Here is a 21670-nt window from a genome sequence, read left to right as displayed (position 1 = left end):
GCTCCCTAAAAGGCTCAACTCTCAAAGTCGCAACATCAAACATTCAAACATGTGAGTCTGATGAGAGGTGGAGGCTGAGAATTCAGTAATGATAAGGTTAGAAGCTTAGAAAAAATGGAGCCTAAAACTGAAGTCTGACTTCTGAGAGTACCTTCACAACTCACAAGTACTATTTAGTACCTTTCTCCAACATATTTAGTTGTGCCGAACACCGAAAAATCTCAGGAAATTCCTATGGAGTTATTTGAAGTAGGACCATGTAAGAGCTCATATGAAATGGGGTATCTAATTGGGGAAAGATTCTCATCTTTGATAAACAGCAGATTAGCAACAGACCTTATTCTCCAAACTCAGCTCCGACCTTTCGCCAAAACCCACCTCGCTAAACCTCTCATCGATGCTCTTACTGACAACAACCGGAATAAGTTCCCGCATTATTGGGATGAGCTCATTGGGATTGCGGAAGGAAGTGGTGTGCCTGTTCTCGATGTATAGATAACAAACCTATTTTTACTTTACTGTCAGTTTTCGAGATACATGTCACATTTTATGCCTATGTTATCTTCATACAGCAGAAAGGTTTATGAAGATTTTCTACTTTTTTTGTGTGTGTGCAGATTATACTGATCAACTTCAGGAAAGAGATGTTAGCATTTATGCCAAAGAATGAAGCTGTAAGCATACCTGAAGATACAGTTGATGACTGCTCTGACGTTCTGGTAGTAAGTCACGACATGGCTATTGCAGTGCACAATGAAGATGCAAATGTCGCTTTAGTTGGTCACACGTACGTATACATGACTCTGTTCAGTAAACAAAAGCATTCAACTTCAGGTGTAAGAGCTGAAGTTATATTGACTGAAGTGAACAATCATTCAACTACAACCTGTTAAACACCATGAAAGTACTAATAACACGAGTTAGGAGATACAGGAAGAAACCTGATATTCTGAAATCTGTTCCGTTTTCTTGTTTGACATATTCACCTGTTCTATTGCAGGTACTTGATCCGAGCAAATTTAGGCAATGGACATTCCTTCACAGCATATACATATGCCGGGGAGCTTCCGAGCTGTGCATTTGGCTACAACAGTCATGGACTGGTAATATCTGAATTTACTATAATACACTACATGATTTGGCTCCGATAAGATTGAACAGAGTTACATAAAAAAAAACAGAAGATTTCATAACTACATTTATTTCATTCCGTTACCATTAATCAGAAATGTAGCCTTTCACGTAAGGTATACTTTGTTGTTTAACAATTAACGTACCTTGATGATATTTTTCAAGGCATTCACATTAAACTCAGTACCGCCTAGCGAAGATGAGATTGTAGCAGGAGGCATTGGGAGAAACTTTATATCAAGAGATCTGCTTGAAGCAATCAACATTGACGATGCACTCAAGGTTTAAAGCCATATGTCTGATTTTCATATCTCTGACATCTAAATGGAGCTGAAAAAACTCCCAGAAAAAATATTTAACAGTCTTCATTCATGTGCCAACAGAAAATTCAGTCATCAGAAATGTCTGTTGGACATAGCTATAACCTGATTGATATACCGACACGCAAGATTCTGAATATAGAAACAGCATCAAAGAATCGATTCTCAGTCTATGAGGTCAATGCAACTCCATTTTTCCATGCTAATATGTATCTTCACCTTCAAGTTCCACAGGTACTAAAAACAATACAACTCCATTATCATCATGACCAATGCTTTGGAGTAACTCTTCATTAACCAAACAATTAAAATTGTATACAATGTTAAATCGCGTGTTTGTTGTTAAAGATACAAGATGAAAATTCAAGAAGCAGACAAGAAAGAGCAGCTTCACTGCTGAAAGAATCAAAAGACGATTTCCTTTCACTTGTTGGAGACACAGATGACAAAAGATATCCCATTTACATGACAGGTACAAAGCAACCTGCATTTGATCCCTTCTTCAATATCCTTATTATTCTGAAACCTCCTAATAGAAGCTGATTCTCTGATTTTCAGGGCCAACATTGTATACGTTGTGCACAGCTGTATTTGATCTTGATGGACCAACACTATCTATCATTGAAGGGAACCCAAAAGAAGGAAAGGTGACTCATTCATTCCATCTGCACTAGAAGGTCGGATATATTCAACAAAACTCTTGTGCGGTCAAAAATCTCAAAGGGGTTCGTAGAGACCTATCACGTGGCCATCCAAGCATCTCATGGCTGCAACCTAATTACAGTGGCAATTGACAAAAATCAGATTCTTTTGAATTACAAGATTAAACTGTATCTTTTAGAAAAAAAGCATAGCTATTAAGTATTAACCTTTCCATGGATTTCATACTTAATTGGACCATCCAGCTCCGCACCTAATGAATATAATTTTGTCACTGTTCCAAGTAGGTCAGGGACAGTAAATGACAACATTGAAGAATGACTCTTCTGCATGACAGTGTCACTGCGGGAATGCAAATATAATTATCTTCTGAAATCATCTCAAAGTTAATGAACCATATAAAGAGTACATATTCTTTTTCCTGTTTACTTGGTCAGCTTTTGATAGGGAAGGAGAAGGGAACTCAAAAGTCATTTTTGGTAAGATATAGAGTTTCCATTAACCTAAACATTAGAGAACTAAAGACTCAAAATACACATTTCAGCTATTTATGAGTCGTTCTAAAAACAGGTAAAAAACTAATTTAGTGACCTACATCATTCGAACAACTAAGGTACCGTTTGGCCAAGTTTCTGAAACTGTTTCTGAGCATGACTGCATGAGAAACAGAAACAAGGCCAAACGGGTGTTAATTTGGAAATTGTTTCTACTTCTCCAGAAACTCAAAAGCACCCAAAACAGTTTCTGGAGAGGGTAGAAACAGAAGCTACAAATCTGAGCTTCTCAAAACAGTTTCTGGGGGAGGAGTTTTTCCCAGTTAATGAAACTTTAAAAATACCCTCATACAATACATGGTATTCTTTCATGTCCCAAAAATCAAAAGTTGTACCATGAATCCCTCACCCCCATTCTCCATTATTAGCGTCGGCGACCAAGCTCGGGTGAGTTAGGATGAACAGCAAGACTGGGCAAGCCGTCGGTGAGTTTTTTTTAAATCAACTAAGACAAAGGAGAGAAAAAGCAACTCAAGAAAATTCCGGCAAAATACTCTTGCCGGAGATACATCATGACTGGTCTGGACACCATCGTAGAATCTCAATTGGCAGTCGTCAATTAAATCTCTTCAGCCATTTTTACATATTGTTTGCTTCTTTTAGTGGGTGATGTGAAGTGATTGAGTTGAATTGTAATTGTGAGAGAGATCAGGGAACAGAGCAAAGGAAAACTGAAGTAATTGAGAGGAAGGAGAGGAAGGAGAGGAGAAGATGAAAAGGCCTTCAGCAATTCTTGGTTTGTTAGCAACAGCCCACCGTTTATATTTCTAAACCCTATGGTTTTAATATCTTACTTTTAAAAGCTATTACTAATATCCTTATAAAATAATACTAATGACTTGAAGTATATATTTTTTATGTCATGTTTAATTTATTTATTTATTGGCACAATATGTCATGTTTAATTAAAGTATGTACTTTTGAAGTACTATGTTTTGTTTCAATGGAGTACGAGTAAAACAAATGATAAATGCTAATATCATGTACACAATGAGAGCTATAGGCCAAACAATGTAAAATTGGTTTCTGTTTCTTGGAAATACTTCTCAAATTTTGTGGCCAAACACTTCTATTTCTCAAAAGTGTTTCTCTAGAAACAGTTTCTGCAAAACTAAAACAGAAATTGTTTTCCAGAAGCTTGGCCAAACAGAGCCTAAAGTACTAAACACCCATATCCAAAATAAAAAGACCTAAATTAGCGTAATATGATAAAATTCTGTGAAAATACCCATTTCCAACCGATATATATATATATATATATATATATATATATATATATATATATATATATATATATATATATATATATATATATATATATATCGTTCATAACTTCAGATGTCATACAACACTCTGATATGACCCTTTTCCCTAACACCCCCCCCCCCCCCCCTTTATCTGAGTTTGAGATGTCTTTATTGACAAACTCCAAGAGATGGCATAAAGTGGCTATAGAGAGCACATTGAAAGAGCTCCTTAAATAACCCCCGGGGGCCAAAACCACACACTAGGGCTAAACACATACAGAAAGAACCCTTATATGAACGTAAATCAAAAATGAGAAAAATCCATGCCATACATTCACTACCCCTATTATATATTTGTTGTGCTAGTGAATTGAATCAGCAAGGAATTCCCTAACTCTATCCTCAAGTTGTCGGCCTTGTCGCCCATTCCACCTCAATGGAATGGCTGTAAATCTGTATTTTGGAAGCCAGAAAGCTCCGGCTTGCCGGGTCCTCCACTTTCTCTCAAACAGCACTCCGTTGTATTCTTTAAGTTTGATTCAATATCTTAATTGAATAACTCAATGATATCTCTGTCGCTTCAAACAGCTAGAATTCCATATGATATCATCGTGGGATTGTAAGGGAAGTTGACATCCAGCCACAAAAAATCTTTCCTATATTTGTTAGGCCACAATATGCTCCTAATAGCTCCCCTTTCCTTTGAAAATTCATTTATTATAAAATTTGCTGAAGAAATTACCACAAATGAAATCGAGTCATTAAGAAATGTGAGGGCTGGGGAGGTTTTTGAGAGAACCACCGTCCAGTTCTGTCAATAAATACCATAATTCACTCTCCAAGCAGAAAATACAAATAAGTGATTGCAGAAGTCCATTTCGTAATTACAGTGTTCCATTTCATTCAGAATTGCTCTAAGCCTTCAAACCTATTTCAAGTAGACAAAACCTTCCAGCATAACCTCCCATATAGACAATCCAGTTCGGGGGTTGCACAAAACCTCTTTAGCCTCTAGATGTCCACTATGGAGTTAGTATGGAGTCCTTTGTGCCCATTTTACAGGGAAAATTTCATCGCTATTTGGTTGTCAGTACTTCGTATACTATACCATCATCCACGGGATTTAATTAACTAGCTAATTATATCATATGGTTTTACTTTGTCTAAACAACGGTGCTACCTTTCATTATACAAGTGTATTGTCCCAGGATCAAAGCCTATTTCTAACCCACCCTCCTTGAGAAAGAAATGGTGTCTGGTTTACCTATTTTCCATATATTTCCACCCGAAACCCATACTTGCCACCGAGGCTGGTCGGTTTGACAGTAATTTTAACGGCAAAATGCCTGGGAAATAAATTCTTAGCACTAGATTTCCAACCCTAATACCTTCCTGAAACAAGGTTTTACTCCCATTTTCAATTTCCCCACCCCCTACCTTAACAACTAACACAGACCACACATATACTAAATCAATACCATGCCACTCTAACTGAGGAAATCCCTAGTAATCATGTTCTCCTTTGAGGCACCAGAATCCAAACTTGAACTAATAGAAAGTGAGATAGACCTAAAACAGCTAGTCTTGACCCAAACAAAAGCTGTTATACTCTTTTTTTTGTGCAAGTAGATGGAAAAGTAGACAATTGACAATAGTGAGCCAAAGTAGATATTTTTCTCTTGGTATTAGCTCTAGTCAAACCTGATATGAAAAGATGACCATTTTACAGATGTGGTGTAATTTCGCTGCTCATCCAAGCATCTGGTTTTGAATCCATTGTTCCTAGTGTATAGTCACTTAACCTTTTACAATTTGATTGTTCTCTTTGATCATGAGTTCAGGACATATAAAACTTAAATAATCCATTCGGACCTCCTTCAAATGAGACTCTAGTACAATTCCTTCAGTGCTAAACTTCTGACCACAACATCGCTGGGGCTCAAAGGCGTAATATAAGGTAAAAATCTGAACACCTATGACAAACATATGATAGTGCTTTTTGAACTGAAAGTCCAAAAAAAATTCCCTTGAATCAATTCATCAAGGTCCCGTAAAGAAATTTGAAGAAATGAATTTGTGTGTCTTACAACTCTTCTTCTCAGTATAAGAAAGGTCACTGAAATCCTCAGTTTTATCTCAGTGATCTTTAGGAGGGAATCTACAAGCTCTATAATACAGTTTTGTGTATCATCATGATCATCCTCTGTCGGTCTTTCCTATAATATTTTTTGGGTGATTAATGGTTCTTTCCCTTTTCATGTGTTCCTTGCCTTATCATACTTATTCCTTTAGAAAATCCTCTCTCCTACCAACCTTTACACCTTAGAGCATTGTATTCATGAAAGTAGCCATATTCTTAATTTGTATTACCTGAAGAAAAGAGCCACCTACTGAGGTTATAAATTCCCATTAATAGCCCCCTGATTATTAAAAAATCTGAAACTTAGAAGACATCTCAGCTAACTAAGCACATAGCTTGCTTCTTTACTTATCACCAGCCCCCAAAACACGTCAAATCTTGGTGATCAGATCAGCAACACCCCTCAAAATTTTGAAAACATCAGAAAGTACATTGGCTTCTCCATGATTCCGGGTATCATAGATTTTTCCCATATGAAATTATCCGACAAGCAACTACAAATAGCAGTTCGGGTTTTGACTAGGTCAAGGTACTACTAAAGTTGAGCCATTAGTTCGACAAGGTAGTGCTTTACATTAGCTATTATTAGAGGTTGAGATCAACTTTGAAGCAAACAGCATTTCATTTAAAAACCAATTGTACCAATACTATTACCCCGAAAGTTAGTTAGGATCTACGAGTAATTTCTAACAAAGAGTAGAACCACTGCTCACTACTCCACTAGAACACTAACTACCCGCCACTCGAGCATGCCCCAATTTCCCCAAGATCTTAATGCATATGCACTAAAAATCTAACTAAAAAGACCTAAAAGAAAGACTACAATTCTCCAAAAATTACAAGCATCCCGATCTACCACCCACCTTTCTAAAGGGGGCACAATTCCTGCAATTTCTAAATTGGAAAAATTACAACAAACCCAAACCAAACTTGAATACATTGAAAAAAATGCAATTAACTAATCAAAGGAAGGGTAGTTTCTGTTCATATAATTATTGTAAAAACCCCAAAACAAAAATTAAAGATTTTCATAATTGAAAAAGAGATTAAAAAAACTGAAATAAGGAGTAAAATAGAGCAAAGAGAAAAGAAGGGAGAGCAGAGATATACCAAGAAGAGGGTTGAAGGAGAGCGAGATTGAGAGGGCCGGATTGGAGGTGGGCCCAGCGAAGAGTGCAGAGATGGAGAGTGAAGTCTAAGCCCTCGGAGTAAAATCGAGCCGCCTTTGGCACGTCTTTGTGTAATTGCAGCACCCATTTTAGCGTTGCGCCACCCCCCATTTCTCTCTTTCTCTCCCCGTCACTCCCTAACCTCCAAACCTCCTCCGGTGTAGGTTTCGTTATAAGGTTAACTAATTTAAGAGTTGTCACAAATTGACCCAATACGAAAATGGATGTAGAAACATATTTTTGACCTTATCCGAACAATTCGAGTTATAATTTTTGGGTGCTAAACGCGACCTTGTTTTACTTGATGTAGCTCTTTTTTCTTTCATTTTTTCATTCTGAAAAAAACCCTAACACCCACTTTTATTATTTTCTCTCTACCTTTTTTCATATTATTTTGGTTCACGCAAACTTGAATTTTTTTAGTTTAACGTGTTCCTAATACAATTAGAATACATATTTGGATTGAAATGGACGATTTTTTTGACTTGAAAGACTTTGGAATTGAGGTAATATTCGTTTTTTTTTTAATTTTTTCGAGTGATTTCTTGCAACTTGTATGAAATACACACTTCTGTTTTGTACAAATTGAACAGAATAGAACTTACTATTTCGTATATATTGAACATAATGGAACAAACTATTTCGTATAGATTGAACAAAATAGATTTTAATATTTCATACAAATTGAACATAACGGAACTAAATATTCCATACAAATCGAACAAAACCTAATTAACTATTTTGTATACGTTGGACGAAATGGTCTACCATATTTCACTCATAATACATGTAATAGTACACAAGATTTCTTGTACAACGAACAATATAGAACATGTCATTATGCACAAATTGAACAAAATGGTATTATGAACAATATTCGATACGAATCTTACAAAATCACATATTTTCTTACATATATATTACAGAAGATGGTCAAAGGCAAATACTGAATAGTGTAAAAGTCAACATGATGCGATATTCGTAGAACAGAGGAAGTAATTGATATTTGAAAATTGATTGAAACACGTTATATTCGTGAATTTTATTTTATTCCTTTGTTTTTGTCTTAATAAATCTTTTAAAAAAACTTGTTTTGTAGGATGGTGCATACATTGAAAAAGTTAGTGAGAATGCAATTGATTATACAGAATTTTTTACAACCACTACAGTGTTTACTACTCGAAGGGAAATGCTTGATTGGGTGATTGAAGTGGGTAAAATGCATAATATTGTTATTATTATTGCTCGGTCTGAAGGTGGGGATGGTCTTGGTTTTGGAAAGGCGAAAACTACCCTTACTTGTGAGAGAGCTGGAAAATATAGGCTTAGCAAGTCAAAAGTTGCAATAGATGTGGAAAAATTTACTGGAACAAAAAAGATGTCGTGTCCCTTTAGACTTCAAGCAAAGGAGCATGTTGGTGGCGGATGGAGTGTAAATTTATCGTACACCAAAATAACTTTTACCTAGTTTTTTTTGTAACTTTTACTATGTTTTGGTTAACTTTTATATTATGCAAAAAATTGATAGATTAACATTTTAAAAGGTTAAATGATTAATTTTTATACATTATTAATGATTTTGATTTATTTTTTTATTAAAATGAAAAAAAATTATCAATAAAAACTATGCTAATGTTGAAAGATAATTACAAACGATAAAATATTAATCTTTAACCCTTAAAAAGTGGAAGATGGTTTACTTTCTTATGAACAGTTATTTCCCACTGTATTTCATTTTACTTTAAATTTAATTCTTCTTATTATAATTAAATGAAACCCACTAAATTTTATTTTACTTTTAAATTTAATTCTTCTTCTTCTTATTATTAAATTACTCCCATTATCGAACCTCTCAAACAGGATTAAACATATCAACAATAAGTTGTTCGACATATCAGTGAAATTGCCGTCGACTTCGATATATATAGGTAAAAAAAATTAATAACATAGCAAACAAACAACATAACATATATTGTAAGTAAGAATTAAATCAAAGTCGGTACAATTTGTCACTCTACATATCATTACTCATTAGTACGTACAAATGTATATAGGGCATTAGAACAAAGTTGATACCAAATTAGTTATTCATAAACTATACTATTGTGAAGTAAGAATTAAATCAAAGGCGGTACAACTTATCACTCTACATATCATTAGTACAAATATATATAGAGAATTAGAATAAAGTTGATACCAAATTTCTTATTCCAAAGCATACCGCGCGCAACGTGCACCCCGACCACTAGATTAATTATGCAAAGATAAAAAGTAGATTAATTATGCAAAGATTAATTCAACAACTGTGACATGGGTTAATACATAATACTAATTAATCTTTGCATAATTAATTGTGAAATTTGTAATGTTATGTTACTGTTCATAAGGAACAGTAATTTGGATAGATATACTTCATATATAGAATTATAGGTTCGAGTTATTAGTTTCCAATTATATGTATGAATAGAATTAGGAGAGTATAGGTACTATAAATACGTTGATACTTGTGCTTAAATTATTCATCCATATTTTCTCAATCGATCAAACTTAGAAAAAAAATAAACAATGGCGGGTGGAATAATTGTTGATGGTGGAAAAGTGGGTAAAGATTATCCCTGAAAATTAACTGGCTACGTCTTTTTGAGTTGCCTTCTTGCGGCTGCGGGAGGTTTGATCTTCGGCAGGTTTGATCTTCGGCTATGATATTGGAATTTCAGGTATATATTTGATTTATTGAATTATTATATGATCGAAATTTGATGACGCAAGCGGAAGTTTTGATGGAACCGAATAATATATCAAAATTGCACTTTTATCATTGATTACATTAATAAGAATTGTACAACAATATTTGCGAGAGCTCATGTCTCTCACTTATCTCTTTGATAGAACCATGTTCCTACCCCTCATATTTTGTGGAGCTCTCTTGATTAGCCTACCTCTTGACTTATGCATACAACCTATTTATAGTGGTTGTATCCTAGTTTCTAGATTTTTCTACACTTGTCATTTATCTAGATTTTTCTTAGGATAATCCTAGACATTCTAGTTGTTGTGGGCAAAATTACCATGCCTTCGTGTACCAATGAGGATGCGACACATGGCACGTATTACGCCCCCTAAGCAGAAACCATACGAAGACTAGACCACAGCATGGGTATCAATCTACGTATCTACAATGTATATGTATTTGTATTTAAGAATGTATAAATGTATGTAATGTACCTATACCTGAAAAGGGGCCTATGTAGTAGGTATTCCAAGTGGTATGAATAAGCACAATAGGCCCAAAAAGCCCACTATTGCCAAAAGGGCCAGGGAATTGTAAGGAGAAAGGACACATGTCCTCCTCCCATACCCTAGCCAATCATGTAAAGGGAATATTAGGTCATTCCCACAAAAACCTAGTACTATAAATAGTCCCACTTCCCTAGAAAAAGGGTCACGATCAATACATTCAAGAGCAATTGCTGCTCTGCCTTCTCTCTACTTTCTCTCTATATAAAAATACAATCTTGTGAAATCCTTAGAAGTTACCGGAAAACCTCCAAGGTATCTCACCGGAAAAACCCCACAACACTAGTTACTAGATTTTTCTAGGGGGAGTACTATACGCAGCCTGATTTTACTTGGCGCAACCCTTTTTACTTTCATTTTTTTCATTCTAAAAAAAAAACTCTACCCTCACTTTTATTATTTTCGCTCAACCTTTTTTGATATTATTTTGGTTCAAATAAATTTGATTTTTTTTATTTAGTTTAATGTGTCACCAAATTAGAATAAATGTTTAGATTGCAATGGAGATATTTTTGACTTGGAATTGAGGTAATTTTTGTTTTTTCCCTGTTCTTTCGAGTATTTTCATACAACTTGTATGAAATTACATTTCTATTTTGTATAGATTGAACAAAATATAGTTAACCATTTCGTACAGATTGAACAAAATATAATTAACCATTTCGTACATATTGAACACAAGAGAACTAAGTATTACGTATAAGTTGATCAAAACATAATTCCGTTCAAAATTGAACATAACATAAATAAGTTCTATCATCACTACTAATGTATAACAAACTAGACAATTGAAATAACTAGTATCATCATTTTGTTCAATTTGTACGGAATATTTAGTTCTATTATGTTCAATTGATGAATCATATTTATATGGTATTCTTGGCTCATTTAGGTTGCATTTCTAGGCATTTGTCTCATTTTAGTTGCATTTAGAGTCATAATTGCATAAGTCGTCGTTATTGTACTCTATTACGCCCCGTTTGTGTTTTCTTTAATATTTCAGGTGATTTTATGATCATTTGGATGCTTTCGGAGTGTTCAGAGTTGATTTGGATGATGAACGGATGGGATGTTGACTTGAGGATCACTACATGTCTCTATAAATAATTTTGAGTCAACAACAAAGCTACACGTTATTTTTCTAAGCATCAAATCGGACAAGTGTTCACTCTTTTGATGATATCTCAAGTTCTACTTATCGAAATGAGACGATTTTGATTGGGCTAGAAAGTAGACTTAAAGAGCTTTCCAACGATAGGTTACACGTCCCTAGGGGAATTGTAGAACGAGAGCTATGACATAAACAAAGGTGACACGAATGTGAGATGCGCCCACAGCCCACAACGCTGCGCCCTCATCTCACAACGATGCGCCCACATCCCCCTAGCTGCGAGGTACTTGAGCGCGCTGCGCCCACATCACTCCCTCGCTAGCATTGTCAAGTGCCTGACCTGCTCACAGCGATGTGTTGCGCCCACATCGCACATTTTCTTCTTCGATGCGCCCACAGCCCAAGTGCTGCGCCCACAGCAACATCGTTGCGCCCACATCTCACTCACGCTTCACTAAGCGGTTGTTGGCCTGCTCACAGCGCAAGGTTGCGCCCACAGTGCGCCCAAGTCGACGAATACCACATTGCGTACGTCTCTCTCGCCGTCGGGTTTTTCATCGCCACGTCATCACGCCATCGACCAATCATTGACGACTTCTATTTTTATTTTCTCATTTATTTATCTATTATTATTTCAGAAATAGGAAGCCTATAAATATTGAAGGGAATTATATTCCTAGGTCTCTCTTATGTTTTTTTTCTTTTCCTTAGAATTCTCTGAACGTTTATTTTTTACTTTTCTCTTTTCATTGTCTAACGTTTTTCTGATTTCATTCATTCATCAATCCAAGGTAAATTCATAATTTCTCTTGCTTTAATTCAATTTTATTATTTTCGTTCCTTAGATTAATTCGTTCGTTGATTATGAATTCTATTCTTATTATTTGTTTCATGATTGTTAAATTAATTATGAGCGAGTAGTCTTTTTATAGGGCTAAGTAAGGGAAGCCATGTTTATACCATAATCGTTATGCATTAAAGTTCGTTAATTTTTAGATTATGATCGAGTAATTCCAATTGATTTGTTCTTAATCGTTGATTCATATTATCGGCCAATTTCATGGATTAATTATCTAGCTAATAGGAATTAGAAACGAAAGATCGTGTTTTTAGAGGCTTTGTACAATTGGCAATTCTGATTATGTTAGCGATCGTACTGCATATGTTGAATAGAAAGTGTTAAGACCGGACCGTAGGATTAGCATGTACTTTAATTACTCGGCCTAGTTTATTCGTTGTCGAATTGAATTGTGTTATTGGATTGGTATAAGCATGGTGAACCGAACAGACGCCCTAGACCTTTAATTCATTGATAAATTACGCATTTTTATTATTGTTTTAGCTTTACTAGTTAATACTCAAAATCAATTTTCGTTATTGAAATAGTTCGTATAATTGGGCAAAAACTAATAGAACTTGTCTCCCTGTGGGATCGACCCGTATTTGCTAAGTATCTGCTAACAACAGACACCGTGCACTTGCGGTATCACTTTTTAATCTATCATCAATCTGTATGAAATAGTTAGTTATATTTTGTTCAATCTGTAAGAAACAATTAATTATATTATGTTCAATTTATACAAAATATAAGTATTTATTTCATACCAATTGCGTGAAAAGGCTCAAAAAAATAGGGGGGAAACGAAAATTACCTCAATTCCAAGGTCTTTACGGTCAAATTGCAATCAAAACATATATTCTAATTTGATTAGGTACACGTGACACTAATAAAAAAATCAAATGTGTTTGAACCAAAATAACATCAATAAAGGTTGAGAGAAAATAGTAAAAGTGAGGGTTAGAGTTTTTTTAGAATGAAAAAAATGAAAGTAAAAAGGGCTGCGTCAAGTAAAAGCAGGTTGCGTTTAGCAACCGTGATAATTTTAAGTTCAGCCTCAAATACCAATCACCATTGAACTAACAGATAATTAGTACTCGTATTATAGACAATAAACATTATGTAAAATCGGGTAGATTCAGGCAGGGAAAATGTAGTATAAAGTTAGGGAAAAAAAGGTTATGTTGCCGCAATTTAGAAGGTGGACAATGGTGCACATAGAGCATGATGCACCTTAAGAACATTAGTATATAATTAAAAGAACATATGGTTACGTAAAAAGAACATGGACATATATTTTTTTATATTTTTAATAAATTGTGATTTTTTATAACGAAAAAGTAAAACATTATATTGCATGTTCTTTTGTCGTAGTGTCATGTTCTTTTGCTTATGCACATGTGTTCTTTTTGTGCACATGGTGCACCATGCTCTATGTGCACCATGGTCCATAGTCCACGGATTGGTATGTTGCCTATTGGATCGACCCTCAAACGAATTTGGATCAATTTGTTTCCCCACCCGAAATAGTAATGACTTGACTTGCAAAATACTCAAACCTATAGTATTCAGATGAAAACCTGACTCGATCGACCTATTTGACGTGCCTACTTGTATTGTCTAAATTGTACTTTTAAGTTTTAATCACTAAAAATCAGTAGTTTAAGGTACAAAATATACTAGTGAATCATTAAAATCTAGTTTTAATCCGAAAAAATAATTTCAATCATCACATCTTTGCAAACTCACACCGCTGATTTGGTTTGAATCTCCTAATGTATGATGCTTTACCTTAACTTAATTTGTGTAATTTGAACTGCCATTCAAGCATTTGAGAACCCAAAATTCACCATCTTTTTTTTTGTGACAAGTTGAAGTTTTATGATCGAGAGTTTTTCTAGTCATTTGCATTTCTTGACCAAAGGCATGAGTATATAGCACGTGATTCGGGCCGAATCTTCGCTTAGAATGATACCGCATGGCACGAAGCCACTATGGCGTGCCTGGCTGAGGCCCCGGCGTGGATTTTCATCTGTACCATGACTATCAGTGATGGTTGTAAGCCATGATCACAGGAAAGGGCAAAAAAAACCACAAAACCTGATTAGTGAAAATGTGCAACATCCTTCATTTGATGGCATTGGCAATCTAGAAGATCATGATTGTTCATAATGTACAGATTTATACAAAACAGAAGCTATTACACCAAATTTCATACAAATCAAAGAACATTTTACAAAGGATGAAAGGAAGATAACTGATAAAACACTGTTGAAAAGCATGTTAGCAAGCCAAAAATCCAGTAATCTATACATTTAAACTCTTTGATAGTCTCTTGTGACTTGTGAATCATGATGAACCTTTTAGAATTTTCAACCGTGAGCGCTGACCCTTCGACTTAGGCTCCTGTAACTTGGCTTTTAACGAATTCTCTCTCATTTTTGAAGATGATTCAGAAATTCTGGGATCGGGGGATTTCATGCTTGTCATCCATTGTCTAACTGGGCTTGCATTCCTCTTCTTTGTAGAAGGATTACTCGAAGCAGCAGCTTCCTTATATTCATACTCAGGAGGGTAACTCCCACCTTCTGATAACAGCAGCTCACTTATTAGTTTGTCAACTGTTTTTGAGTTCGATCCATGCCCTTCTTCGTTGTAACTCTTCTTTTGGTACGAATCATAAATCTCAGACTTCTGCAGCATGCTGCTGATTTCTGTTTGGGTTTCTTCGCCTGCTTTCATCCTACGGTCAATTTCCCGAGGAGTGTTTTGAAGTTCCGACATCTGCACACTAGGAGGACTTTGACCTTTCCTCCTCCCATTTAGTGCAAGCTCTTCCTGCTCCTCGTAGTGGGTGGGGGCCGCTTTGCTTTTCTCAGCACAACGGGAATCAGAATATGTAGCTGAATCTTCAGGTGCAGCCCCGACCTCGGGAATTGACTCGAGGGAACGGCGCCTTAAACGGCTCTCTTTATTGTGATCAGTATTATCCTTAGCCTCTATGTTGACTGTTTGTCGAGCAGTGAGGAATGTCTCTATTTCGGGTCTCAATTTGTCAACAACACCAGATCCTCTCTGTGCTCGTTCATCAAGCCAAGATTCAGAAATGTGCAGGATCAAATTGTCATGACTAGTTATGCCAATCCAGTCCCTTTCGGACTTATGTTTGACATCGTGCACTTGTTTTGCATATTCCCTAATACTTATGGCAAACTCATCACAAAGTTCTTCAAGGAGCTCACTTGATGTTCTTTCTTTTTCAAGATCTTTGACAGTAGTTGATAAGGCAACCTTGATCTCGAAGAGTTCCCTAGCTAACTTCCTATGCAAACTTTCAGATCGTTTTCTCAACTTCCTTTCATCTTCCAATTCATCTCTCACAGACTGCAGAGAAGCCTCTATTCGATCATGTTCTTTGTTCTTCCTACCTAGGTTATCTTGTGAGACTTGTTTCATTAATTCATCAATTTCATGACGGTTCGCCTGCTGATCTCTGAGCAACTCTTTAATCCTACCACGGGCATGATCAAGCTCATTTTTCAGTGCTTTGACCAGAGACACATTGGAAGCATGTTGCTCTTCGAGTGTCCATATACGGTTTAACACTTTAAGCAATTCGGTTGATGTTTTAAAGCTGTAATTTGGTTCACCAATCCTTCCCCTTAACTCAATCGAACTGTCAGGAGTTGCTGCAGGGTTATATGGAGCCAACTGAATGTTCACAAACAACCCGCATGTCATTCAGAGATAAAGACAAAACAACATGGTATATTGCAACTAAAAGAAAAGAAAAGAAAACCTCTACCCCCCTGAAAGGCTATATAAGTATAAAACTCAGCCCAATTTTACTTGCACCACTACACTTTCTGGTAATTTTCTATTGCATCAATCAATATATATGCTGCAATTTAACAAGCATACGGGTGCACCTGTACACTCTACTACCTGCCAATTGGCACCTTTGCCACAGGAGGTAAGGCAAGTTATTAGTGTATAACACTAATTTAACCCTCAAATATCTATGGAGTAACTATTTCCCTATTCTTTTCCTGGCTTCAAGGCACTAATTAGATATTCAACACTTCGGCATGAGGTATGCACACTCGGTACTTTATGTAGGATCAAATTATGTAACGTTATAAGATTGCCTAGTATGACACTTCCAAGTCTGGTACTTGTAACCGAGTCTGAGTGAGAAGGCATCCAATATAACAAACTGATGATAGGACCAATCAAGTTTGATCTGAAAACATGTGACAAAGGTATGGGCGCTACCCTTTGATTTAAATCAGTACTAGTGCTCCGTAGTCTAAGTACTCTAAAATTGGCAATAGCAAGTGATAGATCAGTGCAAAGGATTGTTAAATTCAGCTGCCACAAACAAAGGCATTAGATGCCTTTGGAGCTCTATTATGGTTATACACAGATAGTACTAGATATTTACAGATATAACATTCATCAGCCTCAAATCAATCTTGCCACATACGAGTCCATGAATTCCAAGGTGAATCTGAACACTGGACAAGCTTTCTGAATCACTGAAAAGCACTATTAACAGGAATGCAAATGTTGTCGCCTAACTCTAAATAAAAAATGCGGGTTGTTTTACTTAAGTGGTCATACATAACCAACTGCACATGCTAAACGAAATTGTGCCTTTTGGTTTTTACTGGGAGCAAAAAGCCAAAAACTACCTCTTTTTATTGCTCCAAACATTTGGGACAAACAATCAAAGAATTGAAGATAAGTACCTCCAAGGAACTTCCATAGCTTGCAGGAGATAGAGGCTGCAATGCGTGCTTATTTCTTTCTGCTGATTGATGATGTCGCATCAGCGAGGCTGCTATATGTCTCCTCAAGCTGCCAGCACTTGAAGGCTGCCAGAAATCAGATTGTATAAACTGAGGTTAAAATCTATGTTCAGTTCCTTAAAGCTACAAACTTTGCCAACATAGCAATGGAAAATTCATTCTATGACAAACCCTTTTTCCCTGTAAACACACAAAATCCAATTTTTCATAAGGCGTGTCTGATAAACTCGTGGCAGCCATATAAGGAGGAAAGAACGGAACCGAAGAATATTGCAGGGAAAATTCGACTTAGCCAAAAAAGCTAATAGGAAATAATTGCAGATATAGTCAGTATTGAGTCCTAAGTCCTCGAGTCTATCCGGCAATATCCCATAAAATGCTACTACGGAAGTAGAATTGATCCAAAAAATATTAGCATTACTTGAAGAATTAGCTTATTTGCCCGAGTTAATGGTGCTATTAGACTAGTTCATAGTTCATACCCCAAAATACACTTGGAAAACAACAACCCTACAAGCCACATCAAAGTGAAGCAAATAAGCAGAACAGCAGAAAACGTTACATCAGAACAATACCCAAATTAGAAAAAACTAAGCAGACATATCAACATACTAATAATAGAATTCAAAATCTGAACTGGGCACACTAAATGAACATGTAACATCACTACAGAAAGCAAGACACATTAAAGTGAGGAGCTCATCAAATTCAACTAACTATTCAGGGCTAAAAATAGAAACCTAAAAACTAGAATCAATTTATACTCAGCAAAATCATCAATTAAGGTCTAAAAACAGAAATGATGTACCCTAAAAATCAAGTGATAGCTTCATAGAAGCAATTCAATTCATGAATTAAGACCTAAAATTAAAATAAAACCCAAAAACTCAAGACCTGAAATTGAATCCCTCTACATTCGCGGCTCATAATACTATCATACAAAAGAGGAGAAACAAAATGGAGTAAAAAGATGTAACCTGATAATCAGAAGAACCGCCTCTATGAGGATCAACAGCTAAAGAAGGATGACTAAGCTGGTGATGATGATGATCAAAACCCTCATCTTTCTCTAACCTGTGATGAATTCTACGACCCCTTTGATGCTGATTATTAACACCCAAGTACATTCTTGCAGATGAATAATAAAAGTTGTAAAACTCCCAAAAAAATGAACCAAGTTTCCTAGCAGAAAATTGAACAGCAGCAAAAGAAGAAGTAGAAGAGGAGAGAGAAAAAGGGTTGTTTCCTTTAATTATGGTGTTTTGAGCTCCACCAACAACCTTCTTCCATAAGAATACTGGGGTAGTAACAGTGGAAGTATTAGTGGGCCCACAGAAAACCCTTTTACAAGGAGCCAATAAAGGCAAAGACTTTCTTCTTCTCCTTCCTGTTAATAAAAAATCATCCTTTTTTTCAGCTGAAATTTGAGTCACTTTTAGTTTTCCCCTTCTTTTTCTCTCTGATTCTCTTTTTCCTTCCCTTATTTTCATCTCTCTCTCTAGAATTCCCTCTTTCTCTCTCTAAAGATTTCATCTTTCACCTCAATTTCACTATTTTCTGACTGATTTCCTGCAATTCACCCATTTATTTTCTGGATTTTTCTCTGTTTTTAGGGATTTTGGGTGTCTGTTGAGTTGAGCTTTCACTTCAGTCAGAAAACTCAGATAAACTCTGTTTTTTCCTACTTACTCTGTTTTTTTTGTTTTGCTTTTTTTAGGGGTTATCTATGGACTATGGGTTTTGCTACCTGGCAAAAGCTGGTGTCATCTTCAAGGATGGGTTGCATGCAATAATTTGTCGAGGAGAAAGAAAGAGAGAAATCAAATGGGTAGAGGAACAAAAAAAGTACGGATTTATGATTGTGATTATTGCAAATCTGGTAATAAATTGGTCTCCCTGTGACCTGTGCTGTGTTTGAAATTCACATTTTTTTTTCAAAGTTGATTTTCTTGGAAGATGTGAATTATTTCTTAGATTTATCATTTCTCTTTTTTCATGGTTAATTAATCACGATAAATCTATAAGGTCATTAATCGATAAATTGATAAATCACGATAAATTTAGGTCATTCTGATTGAGAAGAAGAAAGAAATGAAAGAGAGGAGGAAAAATAATACGAAGTACAAGTCAATTTTTATGGTTTACATACAGTTTTAGTTCGTGAATCGTGACAGATCTATAATTTGCTCGTTTTGTTTAAAAAGAGTAAGATGCAACTTAGTTAAGATTTGTCTTTTCTCACAAATTACCCTAAAATAATTCATGATCATCAGATCCATAATGTGCTATAGTTGGAAGTAAATATGCAACCCTCTTAACTTCTCGATGTGAGCGTACATAATTCGATGTTCATGTAATAGTAATGAGTGACATAATCGTCTTAGAAGTACCATCAAATTGCGAATCCATGTGCCATGCCCATTGCCTTTTCATTGGTCACAAGTCACAACTCACAAAACTATGATTACAGTAATGTCTAACACTAACTACATTCAGTAGACACCAGACCGTAACAAATAATAGAAATGAGAATGAATCCTATGCATGATTTGACAAATTAAAGAAAGTAACATGAAAATATCTATGTTTATGCAATTTTATCACAAATATTTTACTCCGTACCTCATTGTATGTGTTTTCTTTATAAATTGCAGTCCATCCAATACCGTTCCAAATTGATAAGGGTAGTAATAAAGATTTATGAAGTACGGAGTAGATAAGATAGTCGAGGTGAAATAGCATCACCACGACATTGCATGTAATTTTTTTACTCCGTACAATTTACATTATAAATTATTTTCTACTCTGTATATATTACCATCAATTTATTAGTGGCTACCAACCGAGCTGTTAGCCTGTTACAAAGTACTCCCTAACATAAGTTCATTGAGGTAAAACTTCACAAATGCTATGCTACTATTACAAAAATTGGGATCTGGAGAAGTGCCAATAGTCAATTTGTGGAAGTGTTACGAGTAGTTTTATGTCATCTTCTTAGTGAGAGACTGAGAGTGAGATAAGACTAGTCCTTTTGATTGTTTCTGCAATCCAAACAAGGCCGACAGAAAGGCATTAGCATCCACAAAATGCCATTTAAGATTGATTTTTCTTCCAAGTACTCGTATTTGTTTTCTTTTGTTGCGTGTCGTATTGAATCAATGCCTCATCCTTGCATTGTCCCTTCCGTGCATTACTTTGAATTTTGAATGGAACACTTACCACGTACGGAATAGTATTTTGATGAAAATCCTTATTGAACTTATTCAAACTTATAGAAATTTATAGGACCTGAAAACAAGGTCCTATAAGTTGAAGAAAACAAAGCTAAAAAAATACTTAAGTATTTCTGAATATGCAATGTATTCAACGGTATTTTAATGTTCATTTTTGATCTTTCTCCCATTTGCACATGTAAAAAAAATATACGAGAAGGTGCATGCACCTTAATTATATATATGCCGGAGATAGAATCTCTAAGAGCATGTACATTGGTTGGTTCTTCAAAAGAGCACTTGGAGGACTCTCCGGCCCCTCTCTCTCTACCACTATCTCTCTACAAGATACACTCAATAATTCATTCTTAAAAACACCCAACTTTGTTTGGTTCATCAAATGAGCTCTCCATTATCATTTTTACCATTTGGTGGTTCACAATTAATTGTGTTTTTAACCAAAGTTACTATCCAATTTTTAAAGTTACTCCCCACTTTTCAACAAGAATCAACTCTTGAAGGATTCTTGGGGAAGAGCTAACTTGAAATAGCTCTAGCTCTCTATGGAGAGCTACTCAAGAGTCAAGAGCCCCTTAAAAACCACGCAAGAGCCTAAATGTTGGCCAAGAGATAGTTCTTGTTGGATAGCTACTTGAAGAGCTACTTAGAAAGCCAATCCAAAAACTCCAATGTACATGCTCTAAGATAGTTACTGGTGCATAGCTCCATCTAGAGCTGTCAAAAACTGACCCGACCTGAAAACCCGACCTGAACCGACCGAACCCGTAACCGACCATGACCCGAAATTACGGTAAAATAGGTAACCCGAAACCCGACCTGTACCCGACCCGAAAAAACCGATAACCGATTTTAACCCGATTTTGTAACACCCGAACCCGAACCCGACACCCGACCTGAAAATGACCGATAACCGAACTGACCCGACCGAACAATGACCCGAACCCGATTCGATACCCGACTCGATGTCAACCCAAAACCGATTGTAACTCGATGAAACCTGCTATTGACCCGACTTGTGACAACCCGCTACCCGATTTACCCGAGTTATCAATGACACGACCAAATATTAACTACATTGATAAATCTATTTTAATTATTTATTGCTAGATATTGAAAAATTTAACTCTAAAATAAGTTAAACAAAATTTTTTAGAATATA

General features: G+C 35.8%; 3 protein-coding genes across 3 annotated transcripts; 1 reads left to right on the top strand and 2 right to left on the bottom strand.

The window, feature by feature from the left end:
• Positions 1–28: 28 nt before the first annotated feature.
• On the top strand, positions 29–2147 carry LOC110777751 (uncharacterized). Its single transcript, XM_021982339.2, has 7 exons — positions 29–489; positions 618–787; positions 1001–1103; positions 1297–1413; positions 1515–1685; positions 1800–1923; positions 2010–2147. The coding sequence occupies exons 1-7, from the start codon at positions 235–237 to the stop codon at positions 2123–2125; spliced, it is 1056 nt and encodes a 351-aa protein (XP_021838031.1). The 5' UTR covers positions 29–234; the 3' UTR covers positions 2126–2147.
• Positions 1715–7431, bottom strand: LOC110778281 (uncharacterized). The gene is made up of 3 exons (XM_021982854.2): positions 7163–7431; positions 2321–2453; positions 1715–2225 (listed from the first exon to the last, which is right to left on the bottom strand). Exons 1-3 carry the CDS (start codon positions 7330–7332, stop codon positions 2169–2171), a joined length of 360 nt encoding a protein of 119 aa, XP_021838546.1. The 5' UTR covers positions 7333–7431; the 3' UTR covers positions 1715–2168.
• Positions 7432–14571: 7140 nt separating this feature from the next.
• LOC110779775 (uncharacterized protein At5g41620) lies at positions 14572–20145 on the bottom strand. The gene is made up of 3 exons (XM_021984259.2): positions 18256–20145; positions 17219–17344; positions 14572–16178 (listed from the first exon to the last, which is right to left on the bottom strand). The coding sequence occupies exons 1-3, from the start codon at positions 18766–18768 to the stop codon at positions 14817–14819; spliced, it is 2001 nt and encodes a 666-aa protein (XP_021839951.1). The 5' UTR covers positions 18769–20145; the 3' UTR covers positions 14572–14816.
• Between the last annotated feature and the right edge of the window lie 1525 nt (positions 20146–21670).

This window comes from Spinacia oleracea, chromosome 6 (assembly GCF_020520425.1).
Source record: "Spinacia oleracea cultivar Varoflay chromosome 6, BTI_SOV_V1, whole genome shotgun sequence".
NCBI classification, from domain to species: Eukaryota; Viridiplantae; Streptophyta; class Magnoliopsida; order Caryophyllales; family Amaranthaceae; genus Spinacia; species Spinacia oleracea.
The sequence above is the reverse complement of the archived record's forward strand: the minus strand, read 5'-3'. Positions and strand labels throughout refer to the sequence as shown.